This window comes from Heteronotia binoei, unplaced genomic scaffold, assembly GCF_032191835.1.
Source record: "Heteronotia binoei isolate CCM8104 ecotype False Entrance Well unplaced genomic scaffold, APGP_CSIRO_Hbin_v1 ptg000322l, whole genome shotgun sequence".
NCBI lineage: Eukaryota > Metazoa > Chordata > Lepidosauria > Squamata > Gekkonidae > Heteronotia > Heteronotia binoei.
This window is the reverse complement of record NW_026800016.1, coordinates 474,046-500,281: the sequence shown is the minus strand read 5'-3', so window position 1 is coordinate 500,281 and position 26,236 is coordinate 474,046. Positions and strand designations below refer to the sequence as shown.

Here is a 26,236-nt window from a genome sequence, read left to right as displayed (position 1 = left end):
CAAACACCTCCCCCTAAATTTACAGTATCTTCATTGCTGTCAGATGGCCATCTAGCCTTACTTGAAAAACCTCCAAGGAAGGAGAGCCCCCCGCCTCCTGAGGAGGAAGCCTGTTAGAATCATAGAAGAGTTGGAAGGGATCCCCAGGGTCCTCTAGTCCACCCCCTGCACAATGCAGGAAACTCGCAAACACCTCCCCCTAAGTTCACAGGATCCTCATTGCTGTCAGGTGGCCATCTAGCCTCTGTTTCAAAACCTTCAAGGAAGGAGAGCCCACCACCTCCCGAGGAGGAAGCCTCTTCCATTGAGCAACTGCTCTGTCAGGATGTTCTTCGGGCAGCCCAATCCAGACATATGTGGCAGGCGGCCGCTTGGGCGTGGGCGGATCTATGGCGCTGCTCGTTGGCTTCCAAAGAGGAGACGTTACGCCACACTTGGAGGGGAAAGAGTGGCCTGACAAGTGAGAGAGAACCTGTTGCCATGGTGATTCTACCCAGGCGCATGCCATTGGCCCGCTGCCAAGGTGGGGGAGGCTCAGGCTTGCGTGGCACCACAGGATTGGCCAGTCCATTGCCCATGACCGGGCGAGGGGGCGGAAAGCCTGCACCTGAGATGCCGTTAATCCCCCCACTCCCACCCGCTGTCAGAGACTCTGCCAATGGCAGGTAGGCGGGCAGAGGCATGCGCGGACAAGCAGGAAGTGCCAAGTGCAGGAGTTCGCTGTCCTAGACAGCGGCTGGAATGTGTGTCTGGGAGTGGCCAGATCAAGTCCGAAAGGCACACCCTGGAGCCTCCCCCCCCTGGTGTTGCCCTGCTGCCGCCCCCTGCTATGTGCAAGGAACACCTCCTCTGGGGGCCGCACAACTTGGGAGTGTGAGCTGCTGGGCATGCATCCACTTCAGTGCCCCCTCAAGTGCCAAGCGCACAACAGCCCTGTGCGGTCAGGTAGGCTGTCAGCCCGGGCAGGCTGAAGGGTGGCACCCTCCCTCCCCTGTCCAGCCACGTGGGGGGCAGCGTGGCAGCTCATAGCCCATCCCCCCCCCAAGAACCAAGTCTGCCCACCCTCCCAGGCACTCCCTCGGAGAGGCTACTGGGGGGGGGGGTTCCCCGGGAACATGCAGTAGATGCCAAGCGGGAGAGATAGCAGAGGGCACAGCTCAGACTTTATTTTTCCAGAACAGAGTGCAACAGTTTCCCTGGTGCGCGCTGGGCAGTCTTGCCATGGGTGGGGCTCCATTCCGAGCAGCGGGCAGAAGCAGCTGTGCTTGTGGGGGGGGCGGTGGAGCAGCACACGCGGAAGCCTCTGTGTTGGAGTCTCACCTGCAAAACAGAGACAGGGATCAAGAGCACCTGCAGGGGTGGCGGCTGGAAGAGCAGGCTGCATTTCAGCCGGGCGCTCTCTTGAAGGGACAGCCTCTGACTCACCTCCCCGCATAGGGGCAGCTGCCACACACCCCCAGTGCCCTTCCAGGGGTTGGGAACACAGCAGAGGGCAGACCAAGGGAAGGGAGCAGGCGGCAGCACAGGGAAGCAGGCTCAGCAAATGCCCCCTGCCAGAGCCCACTGCCGGGTTCAAGTGCCAGAGACGCTAGCACACCGAGCTGTCGAGAGGGAGGGGAGGGGGAGGCAGATGGGGGACAGTGGAACTTACCCAGCCATGGGTGACAGTATGCCGAGCCTCCGGGAGCCCAGAACCTGTGGACACTGGAAACAAGAGCAGTTAGTTCCAGAGGAGAGACCTCGCTCTCCCCCACGCAAGTCAAAGATACTGTCAAAGCAACTGCGGGGTGCAAAACCTGTCACCAACATGCCTGCCTGTCCCTCTGTATGGCTGGGAGCTCGCTGGCAGAACTTCCCACCATGCGCTCCTCTCCCTAACAACTGAGTTGTGCGAGGCCAGAGCAGAAGTATTTCTGGGGGGGGGGGCGCGATTGGGCGCCAGGGAGGGGGCTCGCCAGGCCGAGGTGTGAGGGAATTGGTGAGGCAATCATGCCACTCCCTAAGGGATTTGCAAGCTTTCACAGCAGCGGAGGCGACCTTTGTTTTTGGTTTTAACGAGTGCCTATGGGACACGCTGCTATGGAGAGCCAGTTTGGTGTAGTGGTTAAGTGTGCAGACTCTTATCTGGGAGAACCAGGTTTGATTCCCCACTCCTCCACTTGCACCTGCTAGCATGGCCTTGGGTCAGCCATAGCTCTGGCAGAGGTTGTCCTTGAAAGGGCAGCTGCTGTGAGAGCCCTCTCAGCCCCACCCACCTCACAGGGTGTCTGTTGTGGGGGAGGAAGGTAATGGAGATTGTGATCCGCTCTGAGACTCTTCGGAGTGGAGGGCGGGATATAAATCCAATATCTTCTTATTTTTGCAGGCGTAACGTTGCGCCTCTCAGGGGGGGGGGCGTGTCATGGGCCAAACTGCTCAGGAAGTTGCCTAAGCCTGGTCCCGCCCCGAACTCCACCCCATCCTCCGCCAGAACGCCGCGCTCCAGCTCACTTCCACCCATGCTCGAGCACAGTCCTCGGGCGCCGTTGTCCTCGGGCGGAGCGGCACTTGGGCGACCCCCCCGCACACGTAACTCCCCTCCACTGTGCCAGTGCCGGTCATATGTCGGTGCAAACCCTTCCTGCACCCACATAGCGGCTCGTCTGCTCCCAAAAGACTTTCTGCGCCCCCCCCCCCCCCTCAGAGCAGAGTAAAGCGATACCATTCACTTCATGTGATCTGGACACTATACTTCTGTTGATACAGCCCAAAATTGCATTTGCATTTTTAGCCACCACATCACACTGTTGCCTCATTTTCAGTGTATTGTTAGCAGAATTGGAGGGGAGGGGGTTTCCTAACATTTGGGGGGGAAATTAGCTCTTAAGGAGACTTTGACTTGTGAAAGACGGTAACAGGGGGTTTTACACAAATTGTCTACCTGGATTGTTCCTGGATTGTAATTCTGAGAACTCTCAGAATTAACCAGACTGTTCCTTAACGTAGGGAGGTTGTTTTATTAATAGAAAATAATAAAATAATCCATACATACAGAAAATAGATTCACACTGGGAACAAACACACAAGCTTAACAGAAGATGCAGCAATTCAGAAGGATTATAAGAAGGGTTTGGGATAATTATATCTGTCTATCCAGATGACTTCCAGGAGTCCATGAAGCTGAGGATGTGATTATTGAAAGTGGCCCAAACAGAATTTGGGAATGCAAGTCTGTAGCAAGACATGACTTGTTTTCTTTTCATTTGGAGTACTGTGTACAATTCTGGTCACCACACCTCAAAAAAGATATTAAAGCATTGGGAAAAGTACAGAAAAGAGCAACTAGAATGATTAAAGAGTTGGGACACTTTCCCTATGAAGAAAGGTTAAAGCACACTTTATCTTGGAGAAATGATGACTGCGGGGTGACATGATAGAGGTTTACAAGATCATGCATGGGACAGAGAAGGTAGAGAAAGAAGAATTTTCCTCCCATTCTCACAATACAAGAATTCGTGGGCATTCCATGAAATTTCTGAGCAGTCGGGTTAGAATGGATAAAAGGAAGAACTTCTTCACCCCAAGGGTGATTAACATGTGGAATTCACTGCCACAGGAGTTGGTGGCGGCTGCAGGCATAGCCAGCTTCAAGAGGGGGTTGGATCAACATCTGGAGCAGAGGTCCATCAGTGGCTATTAGCTGCAGCGTATTGATGGAACTCTCCGTCTGGGGCAGGGATGCTCTGTATTCTTGGTGCTTGGGGGGGGGCACAGTGGAAGGGCTTCTAGTGCCCTGACCCCACTGTTGGACCTCCTGATGGCGCCTGGGTTTTTTGGCCACTGTGTGACACAGAATGTTGGACTGGATGGGCCATTGGCCTGATCCAACAGGGCTTCTCTTATGTTCTTATGTTTGGGGCAGTGATGATCTATATTCTTGGTGCTTGGGGGGGGGCACAGTGGGAAGGCTTCTAGTGTCCTGGCCCCACTGGTGGACCTCCTGTTGGCACCTGGGTTTTTTTGGCCACTATGTGACACAGAGTGTTGGACTGGATGAGCCATTGGCCTGATCCAACAGGGCTTCTCTTATGTTCTTATGTGACACAGAGTGTTGGACTGGAGGGGCCATTGGCCTGATCCAACAGGGCTTCTCTTATGTTCTTATGTGACACAGAGTGTTGGACTGGAGGGGCCATTGGCCTGATCCAACAGGGCGTCTCTTATGTTCTTATGTGACACAGAGTGTTGGACTGGGTGGCCCATTGGCCTGATCCAACAGGGCGTCTCTTATGTTCTTATGTGACACAGAGTGTTGGACTGGATGGGCCATTGGCCTGATCCAACAGGGCTTCTCTTATGTTCTTATGTGACACAGAGTGTTGGACTGGGTGGCCCATTGGCCTGATCCAACAGGGCTTCTCTTATGTTCTTATGTGACACAGTGTTGGACTGGATGGGCCACTGGCCTGATCCAACAGGACTTTTCTTATGTTTTTAAGACAAGACTAGATACACTAAGCATGTCCAGAATGGCTCCTTAAATAGTGAAAAACATAACCTGGAGGCATGACTGGGTGTATTGAGTGGCTTATACAACAGGTTGATGGGATTCCCATTGTTTAGTGAGGGTGAGTTGAAAGCTTCCCAGGTGCTAGACACAAAGGTGTCCTGTTCTCTGTTTGCTCAGGGAATGGGGCCAAGAGAAGGGTTTTGTTGAGACAGACAAAGGTTCTCTGGGTTATTGGTTTTGGGTGTGCCTCAAAGGAGTTGATAGCCCATTGCTGAAAAGGTGGGAGAAGAATTGAAACTAGGTAGGGTGATCAGATTATTTGAATAGGATCAGGAAAGCAATTAATTTCTGAGCTGGAGCAGGAGAATCAAGAGTTGGAGACCGGGTGTTGCCAGGAATAGAGATACAGATACATCCAGAGGTGTTATTGACATAAGACAAAGGCTGGAGGGCAGGAAAAGAATTCATAAGAAAAGGAACTTTTCCCAACTTGGTGCATTCCAGTGAGTTGGAGGAATGAGGGGATCAGCCACGTGTCAGTTTGCTCCGGGTTCACCTTAGCCAGAGACAAAGAGACGTATGCAGACTTCTCTTCACTATGTTGTCAAGGACTTCTCTTCACTTGCTCCGTGCTGGGAGGTGCTGAGCCGAGGGGCCACAGCGTGTTTAGGGTTGTGGGAGGCTTGACCAAAGTGCTGTCAGCCTCCATTTTGTGTGCTGAGCCTGGCTTAGAATGTACAGAGCAGGCCCGGAGCCAGGATTTCAAATGTTGAGGGGCATTTAAATTTCTGAGGGGGCAGTTTCTTTAATTTAATCCTTGCCGGGGAGCTGTGTCCTGATGCTCTTTCTGTCTGACCTTTGCCAGGCTGTCTTTGGGCAGAAATGCGAGCAGCACACACCTACAATATATATTCACTTGCTCCTTATATTCAGTCGCTCGTATCATAAACACAGTATGCACAAAAATATATTCACAAAGACCCAGTCCCCAAATGTCCACGGAATTCCAAAGTCAACTTGAAATACAGTCTTCAATTCCTTGTGTGAAGGAGTGGAGAAGAAAAGATGGGACAGAACCAGCTGTGGAATTTGGGCGAGGCATTGCCCGTTAGTGAAGTAGGACTGGGTCCCAATGAGCGAATGATCATTTGTATAACCGGAGAAGGTGTATTTAGTGATTTGCGTTGTGAGTGATGATTGAGAAAGGTGTGGCTGAAACCGGTCTTCATCTTTTCTCCACTACTTTACACAAGGAATTGAAGACTGCATTTCAAGTCGACTGGAATTCTGTGGACATTTGTGGACTGGGACTTTGTGAATATATTTTTGTCCATACTGTGTTTATGATACAAGCAACTGAATATAAGGAGCAATTGTAGGTGTGTGCTACTCGCATGTCTGTGTATTTGACATCTCTCTCTCGGGTATCCTCTGTCTTTAGCAGGCTGTCTTTGGGAGCAGCAAGGAACAGGAGGGGCTCCCCTACTGTCCAAAGGGCCATCTCTGCCCCCCCCACTCCCCGGTCTCTGGACAGGGAGGACCAGCCTCTCACAATCTCCCCACCTGCTTCCCAGGCGGCAGCAGAAAGGGAAGGTTGTGGTTCCAGGGGCCTGAGTCAGGGGGCCTGACTAGGCAGGGGAAAGGGCCCCCACAGGCCCTCAGGCCAGTTTGGTGTAGTGGTTAAGTGTGCGGACTCTTATCTGGGAGAACCGGGTTTGATTCCCCGCTCCTCCACTTGCACCTGCTGGAATGGCCTTGGGTCAGCCATAGCTCTGGCAGAGTTTGCCCTTGAAAAGGCAGCTGCTGTGAGAGCCCTCTCAGCCCCACCCACCTCACAGGGTGACTGTTGTGGGGGAGGAAGGGAAAGGAGATTGTAAGCCGCTCTGAGTCTCTGTTTCAGAGAGAAGGGCGGGGTAAAAATCTGCAATTCTTCTTCTTCTTCTTCTCCTGTGGCTACAGGCCGGGTTCAGAGTGTCACAGCGTTGCAGGTACACAGTGTCATTGAGGGTTGCCTATGCAGCAGTGCAGCCTGGATACGCCCTCCGCAAAGCACGTGCATGAACAGGGCATATAGGGGTGGTTACAGTATGGTCTTTTTCCACACATACTACTGTCAAGACAAGTCTCTCCCATCCTAAAACCATGCATTGGATTTTTCCTACCTAAATGTAAAACTTTACTTTTATCCCTGTTAAAATTAATTTTGTTTTAGTCCAGTTTTCCAGCCTGTCAACATCTTTCTGTATCCTGACTCTGTCTTCTGCTATGTTTGCAATCCCTCCCAATATAGTATCATCTGTAAATTTAATAAGCATTCCCTCAGTTCTTTTATCGAAATCATTTATGAAGATATTCATTTATAAAGATAACCAAAGATATTAAAGAAAACTTTAATTTTCTTTTCCCCAGTTATTGGCATTGTACTAGGCTTTGAATTCTTCTCTCATTCCCCCAGTTTAACGTCCTCCTTATTAGGTTAGCAAGGCTCTTACTAAGCACCCTTTCCCCTACCTTCATGAGGTGCAAGCCATCTCCCAATAGAAGACCACCATCTTGAAACTGGGAGCCATGGTCCAGAAATCCAAACCTTTCCTGATGACACCATCGATGTAGCCAGTCATTTATTTGCAGTATTCTTTCCCTTCCTAAGCTATGTCCTTCAACAAGAACTGATGGAAACACAACCTGTGCTCCCAGCTCCTTCGCCTTCTGACCCAGAGCCACATAGTTTCTTCTAATACGTTGTGGGCTGTGCCGGGCAGTATAATTTGTTCCCACATGGATCAACAAGAAAGGCTAATAAGCTGTGGGCTCTTAGCATGCACCAGAAGTACAATCGTATTCATCTTTACCGGCACCCCCTACTGAGAAACTGACACAAATAGCACACTTGCAAGGTGGGGTGAGGGGGGGTATTGCACCAAGCAAGCTGCCCAAGAGCTTTGCATACCTGTGTGTGGAAGAAGCAGCACACAACCCAGTTGCCACCCAGCTCTGGGGCCAAAGTGCCTGGATCCCACCTGGCTCCTGGACCAATAAACAAGGCTTCTGTTGCCATGGGAATCCCACTTTCCTTCCTGTTGCCATGGGAGCAGGCTTCCTGGTTAGAGTTGGTCTGCCCTGTGCAGAACCCACCAGTCCTAAAACACAGAGATAAGAAGGCAGCAGGTATGACTGGAGAATGCGGGGCCTCATGTCCCCAAGACCCCCTCCCCTGGGCTGCCTCACCCTGGCATCCGGTTATTGATCCTGGGGACTCTTTCCCTCTCAGGGCAGCAGATGCTCAGTCCCTGGCAGCTCTGTCTTTAGGCAGCCCCGGCCGAAAGAGGACTCTGCCAGCCAGAACAAGCTGTAGCAGAAGAAGAGTGAGGTGTGTGGGGTGGAGACACACCACATGGGCTCTGCTTCCTGGTCCCTCTGGAGGGCCATCTTGGCAGGAACCCAGTGGCTCCACCTCTACCCCTCCCTCCCAGCTGGGCAGACGAGGCCTGCCTTGGGAATCCAGCACTGCTCTCAGCAAACCTCTTTGTGTCCCCGCAGGGCCAGCATGGAAGAGGAGTTGGCCAGGGAGGCCTCTGAGGTGGAGGAAGAGGCTCCCAGGACCTCCTCCACAGCCCAAGAGGTGGAAGAGGAGATAGTCGTGCCGACTTCGGCTTCCGTGGAGGAGGACACCACAGGGCCTGTATCCACATCCTTAGATATGGGGGAGGACCACAAACAGACCTCCCTCAGCCCTTCGGAGTGGGAGGAGACCTCTGAGTCAGCAGCCCCACAAGCCCTGAGTCTCAGTGGAACCTCCTCCCTCCCGGTGGAGGAGTCTGGGGGCTTCTGGTCCTCCTCCACGCCTCCCTCGCCCGCAACGTCCCCTCTTCCCTGGAAAGGGCAGCGGGACGGGCTGCAGTCCCTGGGCGAGGAAGGGGGCAGCGAGGGCCGGCAGCGGAGCAGCAGCCCGACTGAGAGGAAGGCAAAGAAGAAGGCCCTGGCTAAGAAGGGAGCTCTGAGTAGGTGGGGGTGTGTGTGGGGGGGTGAGCGCGATCCAGGAAGGATGGGGGGGGCAGGATAGGTGGCAGGGCAGGGGGGTTTCCACTGGAACTTTGTCTGCTGGGACAGGCAAAGGCTTTGCAGGCATCCTTGAAGCTGGCCTGGCAGAACCACATCAGTGCTCAGCTCTTGTGGCCCCTTCCTGCCTGCCCAGAAATGTCAATCTCCACTTTGGGGGCAGTCAGCAGTTTTTCTCCAGGCCAGTTTGGCCTGGGATCCTGGAGGCTTTTGCCATCTTCTGGGCATGGAGCAAAGGCCACTGGGGATGTATGTTGGGGGGAGGAGCTTGTGAGTTTCCTGCCTTGTGCAGGGGCCTGGCCTAGATCTCACCCTGGAGGTGCCTTCCAACTCTATGGTTCTGTGACCCAGGCAAGTGGGCCAAAATGAGAATGGCAAGGCTACTGGGGACGGTGTTGTTTCCTGCCTTGGCAGGGTTGCCATATCCCCCTCTGGCAGCTGGAGGGGGGAGGAGAACCATAGGGTTGCCATCTCTGGGTTGGGGAATTCCTGGAGATTTGGGCGTGGGCCCTGGGGAGGGGCCACAGAGGGGCACAATGCCCTGGATCTGCCCTCCAATGTGTAGTCTGGAGATGAGCTGTAGATCTGGAAGATCTTCAGGCCCGCCCAGGAGGATGGCAACCCTACTTGGTGCTTGAAGGGCTGGCAAGAGAGGCCGAGAGCACCTTCTTGAGACTGAGGCTCTGGACAGAAATCCATCCCAGGAAGGGAAAGAAGAAGGCTGGTCTGGAAGGGAGGGGCGAGGGAGGGGAGGCGGAACCCCTCCAGGGGACAGGGGGAGCGAGAGCCAGAGAGACTCTGGGGGCGGGGGGGGGGGGGGCTTGAGTGTTGTCTGCATCAGAGCCTGGCAGGCTTCCCCCCACCCCCACCCAAATCTAAGCATCGCCAAACAGAGTGGGTGGGCAGCCAACTTCGGGGGGGGGGGCTTCTGTGACCCAAACCCATTTTAGTCCTCCTCTTTGAAGGGGGTCTCCCTCTTGTATAAGTTGCAGGCTTATGCCTTCGTTTGTGAGCTGTCGGGTTGTGTGAAGGTTTGCCGGGGGGGGGGGGGGGCAGCAAAAGGAGGGTGAAGGAGGCCGTTCCAGCTGGCCGCCACCTTTCCTTCGGGGTCTGGGGCTGACTGAAACCTCTGTCTGCAGACTACACGGTGCGCCCCGTGGTGCCAGCAGAGAAGGCAGAGCTCGTGGCGGTGGCCAAGGCCATGCACCGGGATAACTTTGGGAGGAACGTGAAGGAGCTCTTCCACCTGGAGAGGGAGGCAGCCCTGAAGTCCATGGAGACAGGTGAGGAGGCGGCTGGGCTGAAGGGGGAATGATTCTGTGGGGCCCAAGCGGGAAGCAAACAATACTTTCTCCAGTAGAACACGGCACTTGAGCCCAAAAGATTCTACAAACCCTAATGATGTTACCAGCCGTGAAAACCTGAAATCTTTGATAATACTTTTATTCATTTACTTTACAAGGTTTATATCTCGCCCTGTCCCAAAGATGGGCACAGCATGGCTCACAACAACTATTAAGGCATAAATAAATAACAGTAGCATATAATAAGAACCAAGTGAGAAACGGTCAAACAGTAAAGCCAGATGGCAAGAAGGAGGACCATGTCTCCAGTTTGGTGTAGTGGTTAAGTGTGCAGACTCTTATTTGGGAGAACTGGGTTTGATTCCCCACTCCTCCACTTGCACCTGCTGGAATGGCCTTGGGTCGCCATAGCTCTCGTAGGAGCTGTCCTTAAAAGGGCAGCTTCTGGGAGAGCTCTCTCAGCCCCACCCACCTCACACGGTGTCTGGTCAGGGGGAGGAAGATAAAGGAGACTGTGAGCTGCTCTGATTCAGAGAGAAGGGCAGGGTATAAATCTGCCGCTTTCTTCTTCTTCTTCTAAGAGACAGAAAGCCAGCGTTCCACCTCCTGCCTTGGATTCTGAGCCCTCTCAGAAAACAAGAGTCCCCCGGGGTTCTTTGAGGAAAGCCCAACTCTCACAGGCAGTCTAACCCCAGACTGTCTGGCACCCCAGGCAAGGCTCACATTTGCCTCCCCCCTGCACTGACAATGTTGGAGGAACCCCATTTGGCACCCCCCGAAGGCTGGCACCCTAGGTGATTGCCTAGTTTGCCTTGTGGCAGGGCCGGTCTTGCTCCCAGGCAGGTCTTATGTGCTGGAGGCCACGCCATGCAGAGGGCGTTCAGGGGCTGCCTTGCTCTCTCACCTGGTGCAGCCCCCCTGAGGACATGACAGGCTCCTCACAGTGTCTCTCTCATCCCCACACCAGGGGTCTGGGTCATGGTGGGCATATGAATCCACCTGAGCCAGGCTCTGGGTGCATGGTGCTCATGAATGTCTTCTCCACCTGGCAGTGGCTTTCCATGCAGGGCCCCAGGTGGAGAAAGGTCTGCTCCCTGGAGGAGGGCAGTATGTAACCTGTACAGAAGGTGTCCTCTGCTCCCCTGAATTCTTCTGCCTCTAGACACCCTCCTGTGTCCCACCTCATTCGACCAGCCAAGGCACACAGAGCCGAAAGCCAGAGGAATGACCAAGTTGGTTCCCCTCTGCTGAGACAGAACTTGTGCAGGGAGACTCCTTGGTCCCGTTACCTGGAAGATGGGAAAGCCACGGTGCAGCTGAAGAAGGCAGCCTCCCCAACCAGCCCACGTTGGTCAGGAGTTTTGGCCTCTCTTGTGTCTGGTGGAGGAATTCTGGGGAAGCCTGATGGAAGGTGGCACAGTCACTCTCAGAGGGAGCTTCTGGCAGAGGAGACGAAAGTTCTGCCACGGCTGACTCATTGCAAACGATGGAACCGCCGGCCCAGCATCCGACCCCTCGCTCCTCTCTTCATAACAGAAACCTGGAAGAGATACTCTCCTGTGCGATACGAAGGTCTGTCAAGTGGCGGGTGTCACACTCTCCTGCAGCCAACAAGATATTTTGCATTGGCAAGACAAGAGAACCTGGCAAGCATTTTCTTCCCGGGGGAGGGAGGGGAGTCTTCATGCTGTTCCTGGAATACTGATAATTACTTGCAGTTCATGGCAGAAAATGCAGCACAGCTTGATGTAAACACAGCAGGAATTTCATTGGCTCTTCTGAATATTGCAAATATAGCAACAACAGTGTAAGGAGAAGCAATTAATCACATGCCTCAGAATGAAGATTTGTTTCTATTTGCATTCGGCTGGCAACATTCAGAAAACCTTTTCTTATTGATGGAGGAGTGACATATATTCTTTGCTATTCAAGCAACATAGCGCTTTTTCATGTGAGACCCAGGGTTTGATTCCCCACTCCTCCACTCCTTCAGAAATCTTATCTCCAACCCCTAACATAAGAACATAAGAGAAGCCCTGTTGGATCAGGCCAGTGGCCCATCCAGTCCAGCACTCTGTGCCACATAAGAACATAAGAGGAGCCATGTTGGATCAGGCCCATGGCCCATCCAGTCCAACACTCTGTGTCACATAAGAACATAAGAGAAGCCCTGTTAGATCAGGCCAGTGGCCCCTCCAGTCCAACACTCTGTGTCACATAAGAACAGAAGAGAAGCCATGTTGGATCAGGCCAGTGGCCCCTCCAGTCCAGCACTCTGTGCCACATAAGAACATAAGAGGAGCCATGTTGGATCAGGCCAATGGTCCATCCAGTCCAATACTCTGTGCCACATAAGTACATAAGAGAAGCCATGTTGGATCAGGCCAATGGCCCCTCCAGTCCAACACTCTGTGCCACATAAGAACATAACAGGAGCCATGTTGGATCAGGCCAATGGCCCATCCAGTCCAACACTCTGTGTCACATAAGAGAAGCCCTGTTAGATCAGGCCAGTGGCCCCTCCAGTCCAACACTCTGTGTCACATAAGAACAGAAGAGAAGCCATGTTGGATCAGGCCAATGGCCCCTCCAGTCCAACACTCTGTGCCACATAAGAACATAAGAGGAGCCTTGTTGGATCAGGCCAATGGCCCATCCAGTCCAGCACTCTGTGCCACATAAGAACATAAGAGGAGCCATGTTGGATCAGGCCCATGGCCCATCCAGTCCAACACTCTGTGTCACATAAGAACATAAGAGAAGCCCTGTTAGATCAGGCCAGTGGCCCCTCCAGTCCAACACTCTGTGTCACATAAGAACAGAAGAGAAGCCATGTTGGATCAGGCCAGTGGCCCCTCCAGTCCAGCACTCTGTGCCACATAAGAACATAAGAGGAGCCATGTTGGATCAGGCCAATGGCCCATCCAGTCCAATACTCTGTGCCACATAAGAACATAAGAGAAGCCATGTTGGATCAGGCCAATGGCCCCTCCAGTCCAACACTCTGTGCCACATAAGAACATAACAGGAGCCATGTTGGATCAGGCCAATGGCCCATCCAGTCCAACACTCTGTGTCACATAAGAGAAGCCCTGTTAGATCAGGCCAGTGGCCCCTCCAGTCCAACACTCTGTGTCACATAAGAACAGAAGAGAAGCCATGTTGGATCAGGCCAATGGCCCCTCCAGTCCAACACTCTGTGCCACATAAGAACATAAGAGGAGCCTTGTTGGATCAGGCCAATGGCCCATCCAGTCCAACACTCTGTGTCACATAAGAACATTAGAGAAGCCCTGTTAGATCAGGCCAGTGGCCCCTCCAGTCCAACACTCTGTGTCACATAAACTGATAAGAGAAGCCATGTTGGATTAGGACAATGTCCCATCCAGTCCAACACTCTGTGTCACATAAGAACATAAGAGAAGCCATGTTGGATCAGGCCAATGGCGCCTCCAGTCCAACACTCTGTGTCACATAAGTACAGAAGAGAAGCCCTGTTGGATCAGGCCAATGGCGCATCCAGTCCAACACTCTGTGTCACATAAGAACATAAGAGAAGCCATGTTGGATCAGGCCAATGGCGCCTCCAGTCCAACACTCTGTGTCACATAAGAACATAAGAGAAACCATGCTGGATCAGGCCAATGTCCCAACCAGTCCAACACTCTGTGTCACATAAGAACATAAGAGAAGCCCTGTTGGATCAGGCCAATGGCGCATCCAGTCCAACACTCTGTGTCACATAAGAACATAAGAGAAACCATGCTGGATCAGGCCAATGGCGCCTCCAGTCCAACACTCTGTGTCACATAAGAACATAAGAGAAACCATGTTGGATCAGGCCAATGGCGCCTCCAGTCCAACACTCTGTGTCACGTAAGAACATAAGAGAAACCATGCTGGATCAGGCCAATGGCGCCTCCAGTCCAACACTCTGTGTCACATAAGAACATAAGAGAAGCCATGTTGGATCAGGCCAATGGCGCCTCCAGTCCAACACTCTGCGTCACATAAGAACATAAGAGAAACCATGCTGGATCAGGCCAATGGCGCCTCCAGTCCAACACTCTGTGTCACATAAGAACATAAGAGAAGCCCTGTTGGATCAGGCCAATGGCGCATCCATTCCAACACTCTGTGTCACATAAGAACATAAGAGAAGCCCTGCTGGATCAGGCCAGTGGCCCCTCCAGTCCAACACTCTGTGTCACATAAGAACATAAGAGAAGCCCTGCTGGATCAGGCCAGTGGCCCATCCAGTCCAACAATATGTGTCACATAAGAACAGAAGAGAAGCCCTGCTGGATCAGGCCAATGGCGCATCCAGTCCAACACTCTGGGTCACATAAGAATATAAGAGAAGCCCTGCTGGATCAGGCCAATGGCCCCTCCAGTCCAACACTCTGTGTCACATAAGAACATAAGAGAAACCATGCTGGATCAGGCCAATGGCCCCTCCAGTCCAACACTCTGTGTCACATAAGAGAAGCCCTGTTGGATCAGGCCAGTGGCCCATCCAGTCCAAAACTCTGTGTCACATAAGAACATAAGAGAAACCATGCTGGATCAGGCCAGTGGCCCATCCAGTCCAACAATATGTGTCACATAAGAACAGAAGAGAAGCCCTGCTGGATCAGGCCAGTGGCCCCTCCAGTCCAACACTCTGTGTCACATAAGAACATAAGAGAAGCCCTGCTGGATCAGGCCAGTGGCCCATCCAGTCCAACACTCTGTGTCACATAAGAACAGAAGAGAAGCCCTGCTGGATCAGGCCAATGGCGCATCCAGTCCAACACTCTGGGTCACATAAGAATATAAGAGAAGCCCTGCTGGATCAGGCCAATGGCCCCTCCAGTCCAATACTCTGTGTCACATAAGAATATAAGAGAAGCCCTGCTGGATCAGGCCAATGGCCCCTCCAGTCCAACACTCTGGGTCACATAAGAATATAAGAGAAGCCCTGCTGGATCAGGCCAATGGCGCATCCAGTCCAACACTCTGGGTCATATAAGAACATAAGAGAAGCCCTGTTGGATCAGGCCAGTGGCCCCTCCAGTCCAACACTCTGTGTCACATAAGAACATAAGAGAAGCCCTGTTGGATCAGGCCAGTGGCCCATCCAGTCCAACACTCTGTGTCACAGAAGAACATAAGAGATACCATGCTGGATCAGGCCAATGTCCCATCCAGTCCAAACTTTGTGTCACTCTGTGGCCAATATATGTGTGTGTGTGTGTGTATACATACACACACACACACACATATATACACACTGTGGCTAATGTTCAACCCAAGGTTCTCCATGTTGACTCCATGTTGTCTAACGCCTCTATTGACCTAAAATTCCCGGATCACGTAACATTCAGCACCTGGGTTATGTTTCCAGATGACCCAGGAGAGGAGACACAGGCAGCATCAAGGTGGACATCTTAACAAGATGGTGTCTCCAGCACTGGGATGACTCCAGCAATTTGCCTCTGCTTGCATGATGGTGCAATGGTGAAATTCAGTCGCTTCTAGTTTTGCTGTAGGAGACGGCTGTGTCAAGACAGGCTTACGAAAGCTGAAATCGAGCACTGTGGTCCCTTTTGTCAACAGGTTCATCGGAAGATATCATGAGCCCTGCTAGATCAGAACAGGGGTCCATGTTTCACACACAGTGACCAACCAGTTGCCCTGGAGAGCCGACAAACAAGCCAGAGTGGCCAAGAATGCCTTTTCCTGCTGCTGCCACGTGGCACTAGGACCCAGAGGTTGGCTGCCTCTCTGACGGATGCTCCCCTGTAGTCGCTATGGCTGGCTGGCGGGGCAGCCACTGAGAAGGCATCTCCTACTCCGTGGATCTGTCTAACTGCCTTTTAAAGCCATTTGTTCTCTTGGCCACCACTTCCCCTCTTGACACTGAATTCTGCACTTCAAGTATTTGTTGGGTAAAGAACGATTTGCTTTTGTTTGTCCTGAACCTATTGACTGTCAAGTTCATCGGATGCCCCAGAATTCAAGTACCAGAGGAGGAGGAGGAGGAGAAGACAGGGCTCCACACCGGGCAAACCTTCAGAAACCTCCCTTGTGTTCCCTCCCCCCTTAGTTGTCTCTTTCCTAAACTGCAAAGTCCCAGTGGACTCTTCAGCCTTCTCTCAGGGGAAGGGGCCCCAGCCCCCTCATCACCTAGCTCTTCTGTCTCCTTCTGGACATGAGCTGCGCACAGGATATTCCAAACGAAGCTGCCCCAAAGATCTATATAGAGGCATGACAATGTTGGCAGTTTTATTTTCAGTCCCTTCCCCAATAACCCCTCACACAGAGCTTGCCGTTTTCACTGCTGCTGCACACTGAGCTGACATTTTCACTGAGCTTTCCACTGTAACCCCAAAGTCCTTTTCTCTCTAGGTTCAGGAAGGTCAGTGTATCAGCTCACATGTAACGTTAGTGCATCACTTTACACTTAACCCAAATGGAACTTCATTTGCCATTCGCTTCCAAGTGTAGCTCTTCACAATCCATTTTGGCTTCCCCACCACCACTCCGGCCACCATCCTGAGTCATCCGGTGTCCTCTGCAGACCTGGTCACACCACTCCTCACCCCCCCTTCCAAATATCAGAGCCAGCCAGGGCACCCAAAGCTCACAGGGGGGATGTCTGGAAGCCCACCTCTCTCAGTCAGACAGGGGAGGCTGGAGGAGGGGAGGTCAGAGGCAGCAGGGGGCAGTGGGGCTGAGGCCCAGGTGGGTCTGCCTCTCACAGTACCTGGCATCCCAGAGTGGTCCAGAATGCTGGGCCAAGGCTCTTTGTCAACAGTGGCATCCCAGGGAGCAGCTCATCCCTGTATTCGAGGATTTGAACCAGTTCCGGTTCATTTCCAGCGTTCTAGTCGCACCCCACAAAACTCTTGGTGACCTGGGATCAGGATATGCTCTCATTCGAACTTCCCCACTTGCAGTGACCTTCTTCTGCTGGGGTCCTGGCTGCAGAGGTGAGCCGGTGGTGGTGTGGTGGGATGGCAGCCCAAGGCCTGTAGAACCCGCTCCAGCCCCACCCACTGACACCTCCCTGAGCGGCTGCAGCTGGCATCAGGCGAAGGAGGGGTTTTGCACCTCACTGGCCACATTCAGATGTCGCAGCACCCCTGCTCTTCTTCCTGAGAGCTGTGCAGGCAGCGCTGTGAATTGCTCTATCTGTCTCTGCTGCCCCCCCCCCCCCCCACACACAAGGGGCGTCTGCACACACTTGCCAGTGGTTTGGGAAGTCTTCAGGCAAGCTCCACTTTGCTGGGAGCTCTGGTCCCCCGACCCCTGGCCGAGGGTGTTTCTTCTCCGTCGGGGACCCAGAGGCCAGCCTGCAGATAGTCCCTGGAGGGAGGGAGGCTGGCAGAGGAGGGAGGAGGCCGGCTGGCGGGGCTGTGGGGTGGGTTGTGCCAGGCAGGGGCTGGTGCCAGTCACGGGGGCTGAATGCAGGCATTGTGTTTGGGGCTGACCTCAGGGCTGGCGAAGGGCTCTGGTCCAGTCTGGGCCAGAGAAGAGGAGGCTCTTTTGTTGCCCTTCAGACCAGGCTTGGGATCTCTTGCCCTGCCCTTGGTGTCAAGGCCATCCTTTCCTGATGAAAGCAGCTCTGACCCAATGTGGGCAGTGGGGGGCATCAGAGCTGGACAGGAAGGAGTTGCTGCTCTGGCAGAAGGCAAGGCCTGCCCCTAGGCACCCCCCCACCCCACCCCAGTGCACAGCCCTTGCTTGAAGCCTCTCCTCTCCTCTCTTCCCCACCCCCTCCCCAGGTCTCTACATCGGCTGGCGCTGCCCTGAATACCTGTGGGACTGCTTCCGGGTGGGCGATGAGTCCAAGTGCTTCTGCGGCCACCTCCTGAAGCAGCACCAGATCTACGTGGGTAGGTGGCCAGGGGGCCCGCAAGACAGCACAGCATGGAGAATCAGGCAGAAGGCAGGCTGGCCGTGGGGCAGACCCACACGCCCTGAAATGTTCTGCTCCACCTTCACTCCTCCTTTCCTTTTCTGCCTGGCAGCCCCCCTTTCCTTGACAGGCCTGCAGCCACAGAGGGCTGGTGGGGGCTCTGCCCCCTGACCAAAGGGTGGAATTCACTGCCACAGGAGGTGGTGGCAGCTACAAGCATAGCCAGCTTCAAGAGGGGGTGAGATAAAAATATGGAGCAGAGGTCCATCAGTGGCTATTAGCCACAGTGTCCAACATGGCTTCTCTTATGTTCTTACTTCCTGGCCAGGCCCCCTGACTCGGGCCCCTGGACCCACAGCCTTCCCTTTCTGCTGCTGCCTGGGAAGCAGGTGGGGAGATTGTGAGAGGCTGGTCCTCCCTGTCCAGAGACCGGGGAGTGGGGGGGGCAGAGATGGCCCTTTGGACAGTAGGGAAGCCTCACTTGTGCCTTGCTGCTCCCAAACACAGCCTGCTAAAGACAGAGGATACCCGACAGAGAGATGTCAAATACACAGAAATGTGAGTAGCACACACCTACAATATATATTCACTTGCTCCTTATATTCAGTCGCTCATATCATAAACACAGGATACACAAAAATATATTCACAAAGTCCCAGTCCGCAAATGTCCACGGAATTCCAAAGTCGACTTGAAATGCAGTCTTCAATTCCTTGTGTGAAGTATGGAGAAAAGATGGAGACCGGTTTCGGCCACAGCTTTCTCAATTGTCACTCACAACGCAAATCACTAAATACACCTTCTCCGGTTATACAAATGATCATTCGCTAATTGGGTCCCAGTCCTACTTCACTAACGGGCAATGCCTTCCCCAAATTCCACAGCTGGTTACTACGTCCCATCTTTTCTTCTCCACTACTTCACACAAGCAATTGAAGACTGCATTTCAAGTCGACTTTGGAATTCCGTGGACATTTGTGGACTGGGACTTTGTGAATATATTTTTGTGCATACTGTGTTTATGATACGAGCGACTGAATATAAGGAGCAAGTGAATATATATTGTAGGGGTGTGCTGCTCGCATTTCTGCCGAAAGCCAGCCTGGCAAAGGTCCGACAGAGAGAGCATCAGGACCCAGCTCCCCAGCACGAATTAAATGAATGAAAGTGCCCCCTCAGAAATTGAAATGCCCCCCAACATTTGAAATCCTGGCTCTGGGCCTGGTCCTTGAGCTGGAGACCCTGCTGTGGACTGACTGGGGGGGGGGCTACTCTACTGCTCAGCCACCCTGCCCCCCATGTGCCTGACCCGCTCTTCGGGGGAGGAAATGTGGGGGGGTAGCAGCTGGCGGCTGAGGCCCTGCAGAGCCCAAGTCCCCCGAGGGCCTGCCTGTGCTTGCCCTACTTTGGCCGCCTCTCTCTCACTCTCCTGGCTGGCGGCCTTCGGAGCCCACCGCCTCCCCCTGCCCTGGGCTCATAAGAACATAAGAGAAGCCATGTTGGATCAGGCCAGTGGCCCCTCCAGTCCAACACTCTGGGTCACACAGTGGCCCCCAAAACCCCCCCAAGTGCCATCAAAGGTTCACCCTTTGGGTGAAGAAGGACTTCCTTTTATCCATTCTATTATTTATTTGTTCGATTTATATAAGCCAACTGCTCAGCAATTTCATTGAATGCCCAGGAGTTCCTGTATTGTGAGAAAGGGAGAAAAGTTCTTCTTTGTCTACTTTCTCCATCCCAGGCATAATCTTGTCAACCTCTATCATGTCACCTTGCAGTCGAAGTTTCCCCAAGCTAAAGAGCCCCAAGCATTTTAACTTTTCTTCCTAGGGAAAGTGTTCCAACCCTTTAATCATTCTAGTTGCCCTTTTCTGGACTTTCTCCAATGTTATAATATCCTTTTTGAGGTGCAGCGACCAGAACTGCACACAGTACTCCAAATGAGACTGCACCATCGATTTATACAGGGGCATTATGATACTGGCTGATTTGTTTTCTGTTCCCTTCCTAATAATTACCAGCATGGCGTTGGCCTTTTTTATTGCAACCGCGCACTGCCTTGACATTTTCAGTGAGTTCTCTACCACGACCCCAAGATCTCTGTCTTGGTCAGTCTCTGCCAGTTCACACCCCATCCACTTGTACTTGTAGCTGGGATTCTTGGCTCCAATGTGCATTGCTTTGCACTTGGCCACATCTCCAGGGGGGCGGTGGCCAGCTGCTGCCTCCCCTCTCCTCTCCTCCCCACCCCTGCCTTGCAGAGCGCCGAGCGACCGTGCCCTGCACCCTCCCGCAGTGCAAGTGCCCGACCTTCACGTTCGTCCCGTCGCGGCCCGAGGAGGTGGGCGAGTTCTGGCTGAAGAGGCGAACGGGCTTCGACCCGGCCGCCTGGCGCGCTAAGTGCCGCTGCAAGCACACGCACGAGGACCACGCGCCGCTCGGATCCCGCGCCTGCGAGGCCCCAGGTGGGTGTCGTCCGGCCCTCCTCGCGGCCTCTGGGCCAATCAGACGCCTCCTGGCGCACCGAGGAGGAAGAGGAGGGGGGGGCGCGCGGAAAAGGACACAGCGCGACAGGAGCGCTCTGCGCACCGTGGCAGCCCCGAGGGGAAATGGAGCAGGGCGTGCTTAAGAAGGGGGGGAGGTGCAGAGTGGTCAGCTGCGGCCCTGCAGTCCAAGCTGGGTTCAGGTAGCTGGCTCAAGGTTGACCTTGTCTTCCATCCTTCCGAGGTCTGTCAAAGGAGTCCCCAGCATGCGTAGAGGACTGGGGAAGGCAATGGCAAACCACGCCGTCAAAAGTCTGCCCTGAAAATGTGATGCGGCGTCACCTCCGAGTGGGAAACGACTGGTGCTTGCCCAAGGGACCTTTCCTTTCCCTTTTGACAGAGGGTGGGAGGCGCCCTGCCCCAGGGGCTGTTTCGCAGAAGGTCCTCCAGAGAGATCTATGGGAAGGAGGGGGTGTTTCCTGCCGCGCCCTAGAACCGCTGAAGGAGAAGCGCAGAGAGTGGGAGGAGGCGCCGCATTCCTGGCCCTTCTCATTCCGGCGGGGTAGCCGGGCTGCTCGGAAGCCGCCGGAGTCCGGTGCACCAGGCGGAATTCTGAGGAGCAGCTTCTCTGCGCTCACGCGCTCGCTCGCAGCCCTCCCATCCTCAGCTCCATGGGCCCGGGCTGCCTCAAGCCTTACATATGGGGGGTGGGGTGGGGCAGGGCCGAAGCTTGGGGGGGGGGGTGCTTGCCCGGGCGCCAGCGGAGGGGGTCGCCAAATTGGGTATGGAATCCATTGTATTCTATGGGACCATAAGATGGAATGGGCCCATAAGGGGCTGTCATTTTTTAATTTTGCCCCCCCTCAAAAAACATGTCGATTCGGTCCTGCGGGGGAGGGGGGGCTGGTCAGAGCCCAGATGCGTCGGAGTGCAGCGGGGCACCTTGAAGACCAACAGAGTTGCTGAATTCTGGGGAGAAGCTCCGGGGGGCATGCGCACTGCTTCAGATCCCGAGGCTCCGATGAACTTCCTTGGTCTTAAGGCGGCTGCCGCCGCCGGGGATGGACTCCAGCGTTGCTCTCTCGCTTCGGACCCACAGGGCGGCCCTGTTGAATATCAAGATGCAGGAGTCGGTGGGCGAGAAGCGCCGCTGGAAGTGGGTGAAAGCAACGGGGAGACCCGCGAAGAGCAGCGCCTGAGCAGACGAGCACAAGACTTGAGAGCTGAGTTCGAGTGCATCGGCAGCTCCAAGACCAACAAAGTTCAGTTCTGGCTCTAAGGGAGAACCGAGGGACTCAGTAGGTGTAGAAGCAGCCCACGTCTTCAGAGACGTCGTCAGGCCTTCGAGTTCCCAGGAAGGTCGCATGAGAATCTGCAGCAGGGGGCAGCTCCACAGGCCAAGCCTCTCGGCTTCCACTTGGACGCAGAATTGCATTTATTTATTTAGTTATATTTATTTATTTAGTGAATTTTCTAATTTATAATCTATTGTGATCTGTCTGGGTTTAATTGCCATTTTACACTGCTTTTAGAATGTTGTGATCCGCCCTGAGCCCATCCTTGGGAAAGGACGGACTATAAATGACCTAGAATAAATAAAATCTGTTTATAGTCCGCCCTCTCCCATGACGGGCTCAGGGCGGATGACAGGCACAGCTTTGTTGGTCTTAACGGCACCAGGGGACTCAAAGTTAGCTCTCCCGTCTGTTTGGTAACTCTTGTATTTGTATGCTAATTTGCTGCTATTCACAAGTCTCACCAATCGCTTCAATCCAATCTTAGCTCAGTTACTTCTGCATCTCGACTCTAAGCAGCCCTTTCTGGCAACTAGTCCCTCCCCTCTACCGAGATGTGCTGGTTGGTGGAACCGGTTTCAAGGTATCTGAAGAAGTGCGCATGCCCAGGAATTAAAAGTCGTTTTTCTTGGTGCTGCTGGACTCAAACCTTTCTCTTTAGTGGAATGCGTTTTTACGCATTGTTGGGGTGACTCGCATCTAAGTGAAATCGACGGGACTTAGAGGATCAGGAGACGTCCTCCATTGTGGTTGAGATGGTTGACTTCCTGGCCAGGCCCCCTGACTCGGGCCCCTGGGAAGCAGATTGAGAGAGGCTGGTCCTCCCTGTCCAGAGACCGGGGAGTGGGGAGGGGGCAGAGATGGCCCTTTGGACAGTAGGGAAGCCCCTCCTGTGCCTTGCTGCTCCCGCAGACAGAGGATACCTGAGAGAGAGATGTCAAAAGCGCGCGAGTAGCACACCCCTACAATATATATTCACTTGCTCCTTATATTCAGTCGCTCATATCATAAACACAGGATACACAAAAATATATTCACGAAGTCCCAGTCCGCAAATGTCCACGGAATTCCAAAGTCGACTTGAAATGCAGTCTCCAATTGCTTGTGGGAAGGAGTGGAGAAAAGATGGAGACCGGTTTCGGCCACACCTTTCTCAATCGTCACTCACAACGCAAATCGCTGCCTCCACCTTCTCCAGTTCAGGGCCGGATCTAGGGGGGGGGGGGGGGGCAGAGGGGGGTGTTTGCCCCGGGCGCCGACAGAGGGGGGGGGCGCCAAATTGGGTATTGAGCTCATTGTATTCTATGGGACCATAAAACAGAATGGCCCATAAGGGGGCACCATTGATTTTGCCCCCTCCCCCCCCCAAAGAACATGTAGATCCGGTCCTGGTCGAGTTCTACAAGTGATCATTCGCTCATTGGGACCCAGTCCTGCTTCACTAACGGGCAATGCCTCGCCCAAATTCCACAGCTGGTTCCGTCCCATCTTTTCTTCTCCACTACTTCCCACAAGGAATTGAAGACTGCATTTCAAGTCGACTTTGGAATTCCGTGGACATTTGTGGACTGGGACTTTGTGAATATATTTTTGTGCATACTGTGTTTATGATACGAGCGACTGAATATAAGGAGCAAGTGAATATATATTGTAGGGGTGTGCTGCTCGCATTTCTGCCCAAAGCCAGCCTGGCAAAGGTCCGACAGAGAGAGCATCAGGACACAGCTCCCCGGCGCGAATTAAATGAATGAAAGTGCCCCCTCAGAAATTGAAATGCCCCCAACATTTGAAATCCTGGCTCCGGGCCTGCCTGGAGGAAGGAGGGGGGATGTGGAGCGAGCGAGGCGGCGCTCCCACTTCAAGCCTTGTTCCTGGACCAGAGCTCCCCTCCTGGCACCAGGGGGGGGGGCGGCTTTCCTGCCTGCCTGGTTAGCGACAGCCCAGCCACGTGGTGCCCCCACCCCAGAAACGCCTCCCCTCCTTTGCAGCTCGGGTGCGACTTGGATCTAGACCTTGTTCATTCATGCAGAGCGGCCAAATGTCATGCGGTTCAGATTCAGATTCCGGGGAAGCAGCGTGACATCGACCTCAACTTTTCTCCCGCTCTTCCTTTCTGAAAAAGAGGCCTTCCCAGCACCTGGCGTTGCAGCGCAGGCGAGCTCACGTGCCACTGTGCCCCCCTCCGAGATCTCCCCTCCCTCCAGCTGCTGCTCTCCATACCCCACCCCCCCAGCGCACAAGCCCTCTTTTTTCCTCCACCCACCCACCCTAAAGAGCGCATCCCATCCCTAGAAGTCCAGGTGGGTTGACTTCTAGAGTTGGAAGGGACCTCTAGGGTCATCTAGTCCAACCCCCTGCACAATGCAGGAAACTCACAAACACCTCCCGCTAAATCCACAGGATCTTCATTGCTGTCAGATGGCCATCTAGCCTCTGTTGAAAAACCTCCAAGGAAGGAGAGCCCACACCACCTCCCAAGGAGGAAGCCTGTTAGAATTATATTAGAGTTGGAAGGGACCTCCAGGGTCATCTAGTTCAACCCCCTGCACAATGCAGGAAACTCACAAACACCTCCCCCTAAATTCACAGGATCTTCATTGCTGTCAGATGGCCATCTAGCCTCTGTTGAAAAACCTCCAAGGAAGGAGAGCCCACCACCTCCCAAGGAGGAAGCCTGTTCCACTGAGGAACTGCTCTAATGGTCCGGAAGTTCATAGAATCACAGAGTTGGAAGGGACCTCCAGGGTCCTCTAGTCCAACCCCCTGCACAATGCAGGAAACTCACAAACACCTCCCCCTAAATTCACAGGATCCACATTGCTGTCAGATGGCCATCTAGCCTCTGTTTAAAAACCTCCAAGAAAGGAGAGGTGGTGGCGGCCACAAGTATAGCCACCTTCAAGAGGGGTTTAGATAAAAATATGGAGCACAGGTCCATCAGTGGCTGTTAGCCACAGTGTGTGTGTATATATAAAAAAATTTGCCACTGTGTGACGCAGAGTGTTGGACTGGATGGGCCATTGGCCTGATCCAACATGGCTTCTCTTATGTTCTTATGAGAGCCCACCACCTCCCCAGGACGAAGCCTGTTCCACTGAGGAATCACTCTAACGGTCAGGAATTTCTTCCTAATTTTGAGGCAGAAACTCTTTCGATTTAATTTCAACCTGTTGGTTATGGTCCTATCTTCCAGGGCCACAGAAAATAATTCCACCCTTCAAGTACTTGAAGATGGTGATCCTATCACCTCTCAGCCGTCTCCTCTCCAGGCTAAACATGCCCAACTCCTTCAACCTTTCCTCAGAGGACTTGGTCTTCAGACCCCTCACCATCTTGGTCGCCCTCCTCTGGACCCCTTCCAGCTTGTCTAGATCCTTCTTAAAATGTGATGCCCAAAACTGAACACAAGACTCCAGGTGAGGTCTTACCAGAGCAGAGAAAAGCAATACCATCCCATCATGTGATCTCACTATACTTCTGTTGATACAGCCCAAAATTGCATTGGCCTTTTTAGCCACCGCATCACACTGTTGACTCATGTTCAGCGTAAGAGCCACTAAGACCCCTAGGTCCTTTTCGCACAGACTACTGCTAAGACAAGTTTCTCCCATCCTATAACCATGCATTGGATTTTTCCTACCTAAATGTAGAACTTTACATTTATCCCCGTTAAAATTCATTTTATTGATTTTAGCTCAGTTTGGAAGCTGCTCTCCCCCCACTGCGCCCCCACGCCCCGATGCCGGCCTGGGGCTGCCTTGACCCTCAGCTTTTCCTTTTGAAAGCCAGGGAGGGAGGGATATTTTTTTGGGGGGGGGTTCTGCAGGGCAGGGGGGCTTCAATCGTCTGGCCTCCCACCCCAGAGCCAAGGCAGGGCGGGGCGCCTGGAACCCCCACCTGTGGTGTGGGAGGAAATCCCTGCAGAAGCACCTGCTTTTTTTGCCCATGATCTTATCTCAGAAGATTTATGTGCCCCCCAAATTTGTCAGGCGGCTCAGCAGAGCCTCTGACTCTTTCCCTGTCCTTGCCACTCTGGTCTGCTGAAAAGGGCATTTCCTGACCTACATCATGCCTTCGGACTGGGATCCTGGGGCGGCCACAGGGGTGGGGGGTCCTCCGTCCAGCAAGGAGTCCCCCAAGCACCCCACTGTGGCCAAGCGGCTGCGCGGGGGGTGGGGGTGGGCTGCATAGCGAGGCTCACTTTTTGCCATGTGAGGAGCACATACACAATACAGACATTAGGGTGAAAAGAGAGAGGGGTGGGGGGCTCAGGCCCTGTGTAGGCACCCCAGGGGCTCAAATGGGAAACTCTTGATCTACCAACTGGTGCTTGTAACTTGCTGCTAAAATCGGCCTCTGGGGCACAAGATCAGAAAGTGTCAAGTGTCAGATCCGGGAATTGTGGTCCAGTTAGAGTAACGTTCCAGGTAAGTGTTATGAAAGAGAACCATTTAACACATTGAGGAACAAGACTTGCTGCTGAGGGCAAATCAGCATGGCTTCTGCCAAGGGGATCCCCACCCTTCTGGAGTTCTTTGAGCAGGCTGACAAGTGTGGGGAGAAGGGTGGTTTGGTAGAAATCATACATCTGAAGTCCTTCACAGTCCAGAGGATCCAAACCTTTGCAAACTGATCTATCTGTTGAGATCTTCCATGGAGGTCCTGCTGTACGTGCCCCGCCTTCAAAGCTGAGGTGGGGATGG

General features: G+C 53.5%; 1 protein-coding gene across 1 annotated transcript in view; it reads left to right on the top strand.

Annotated features, from left to right (window-relative positions):
- Positions 1 to 389: 389 nt before the first annotated feature.
- Positions 390 to 26,236, top strand: part of FAM221B (family with sequence similarity 221 member B) — a 28,705-nt gene continuing 2,858 nt past the window's right edge. Inside the window, exons 1-5 of the mRNA XM_060263516.1 lie at positions 390 to 460; positions 8,030 to 8,490; positions 9,688 to 9,831; positions 17,622 to 17,732; positions 20,017 to 20,220. Of these exons, the coding sequence (XP_060119499.1) occupies positions 390 to 460; positions 8,030 to 8,490; positions 9,688 to 9,831; positions 17,622 to 17,732; positions 20,017 to 20,220 (991 nt within the window). The remainder of the gene's footprint in view (positions 461 to 8,029; positions 8,491 to 9,687; positions 9,832 to 17,621; positions 17,733 to 20,016; positions 20,221 to 26,236) is intronic.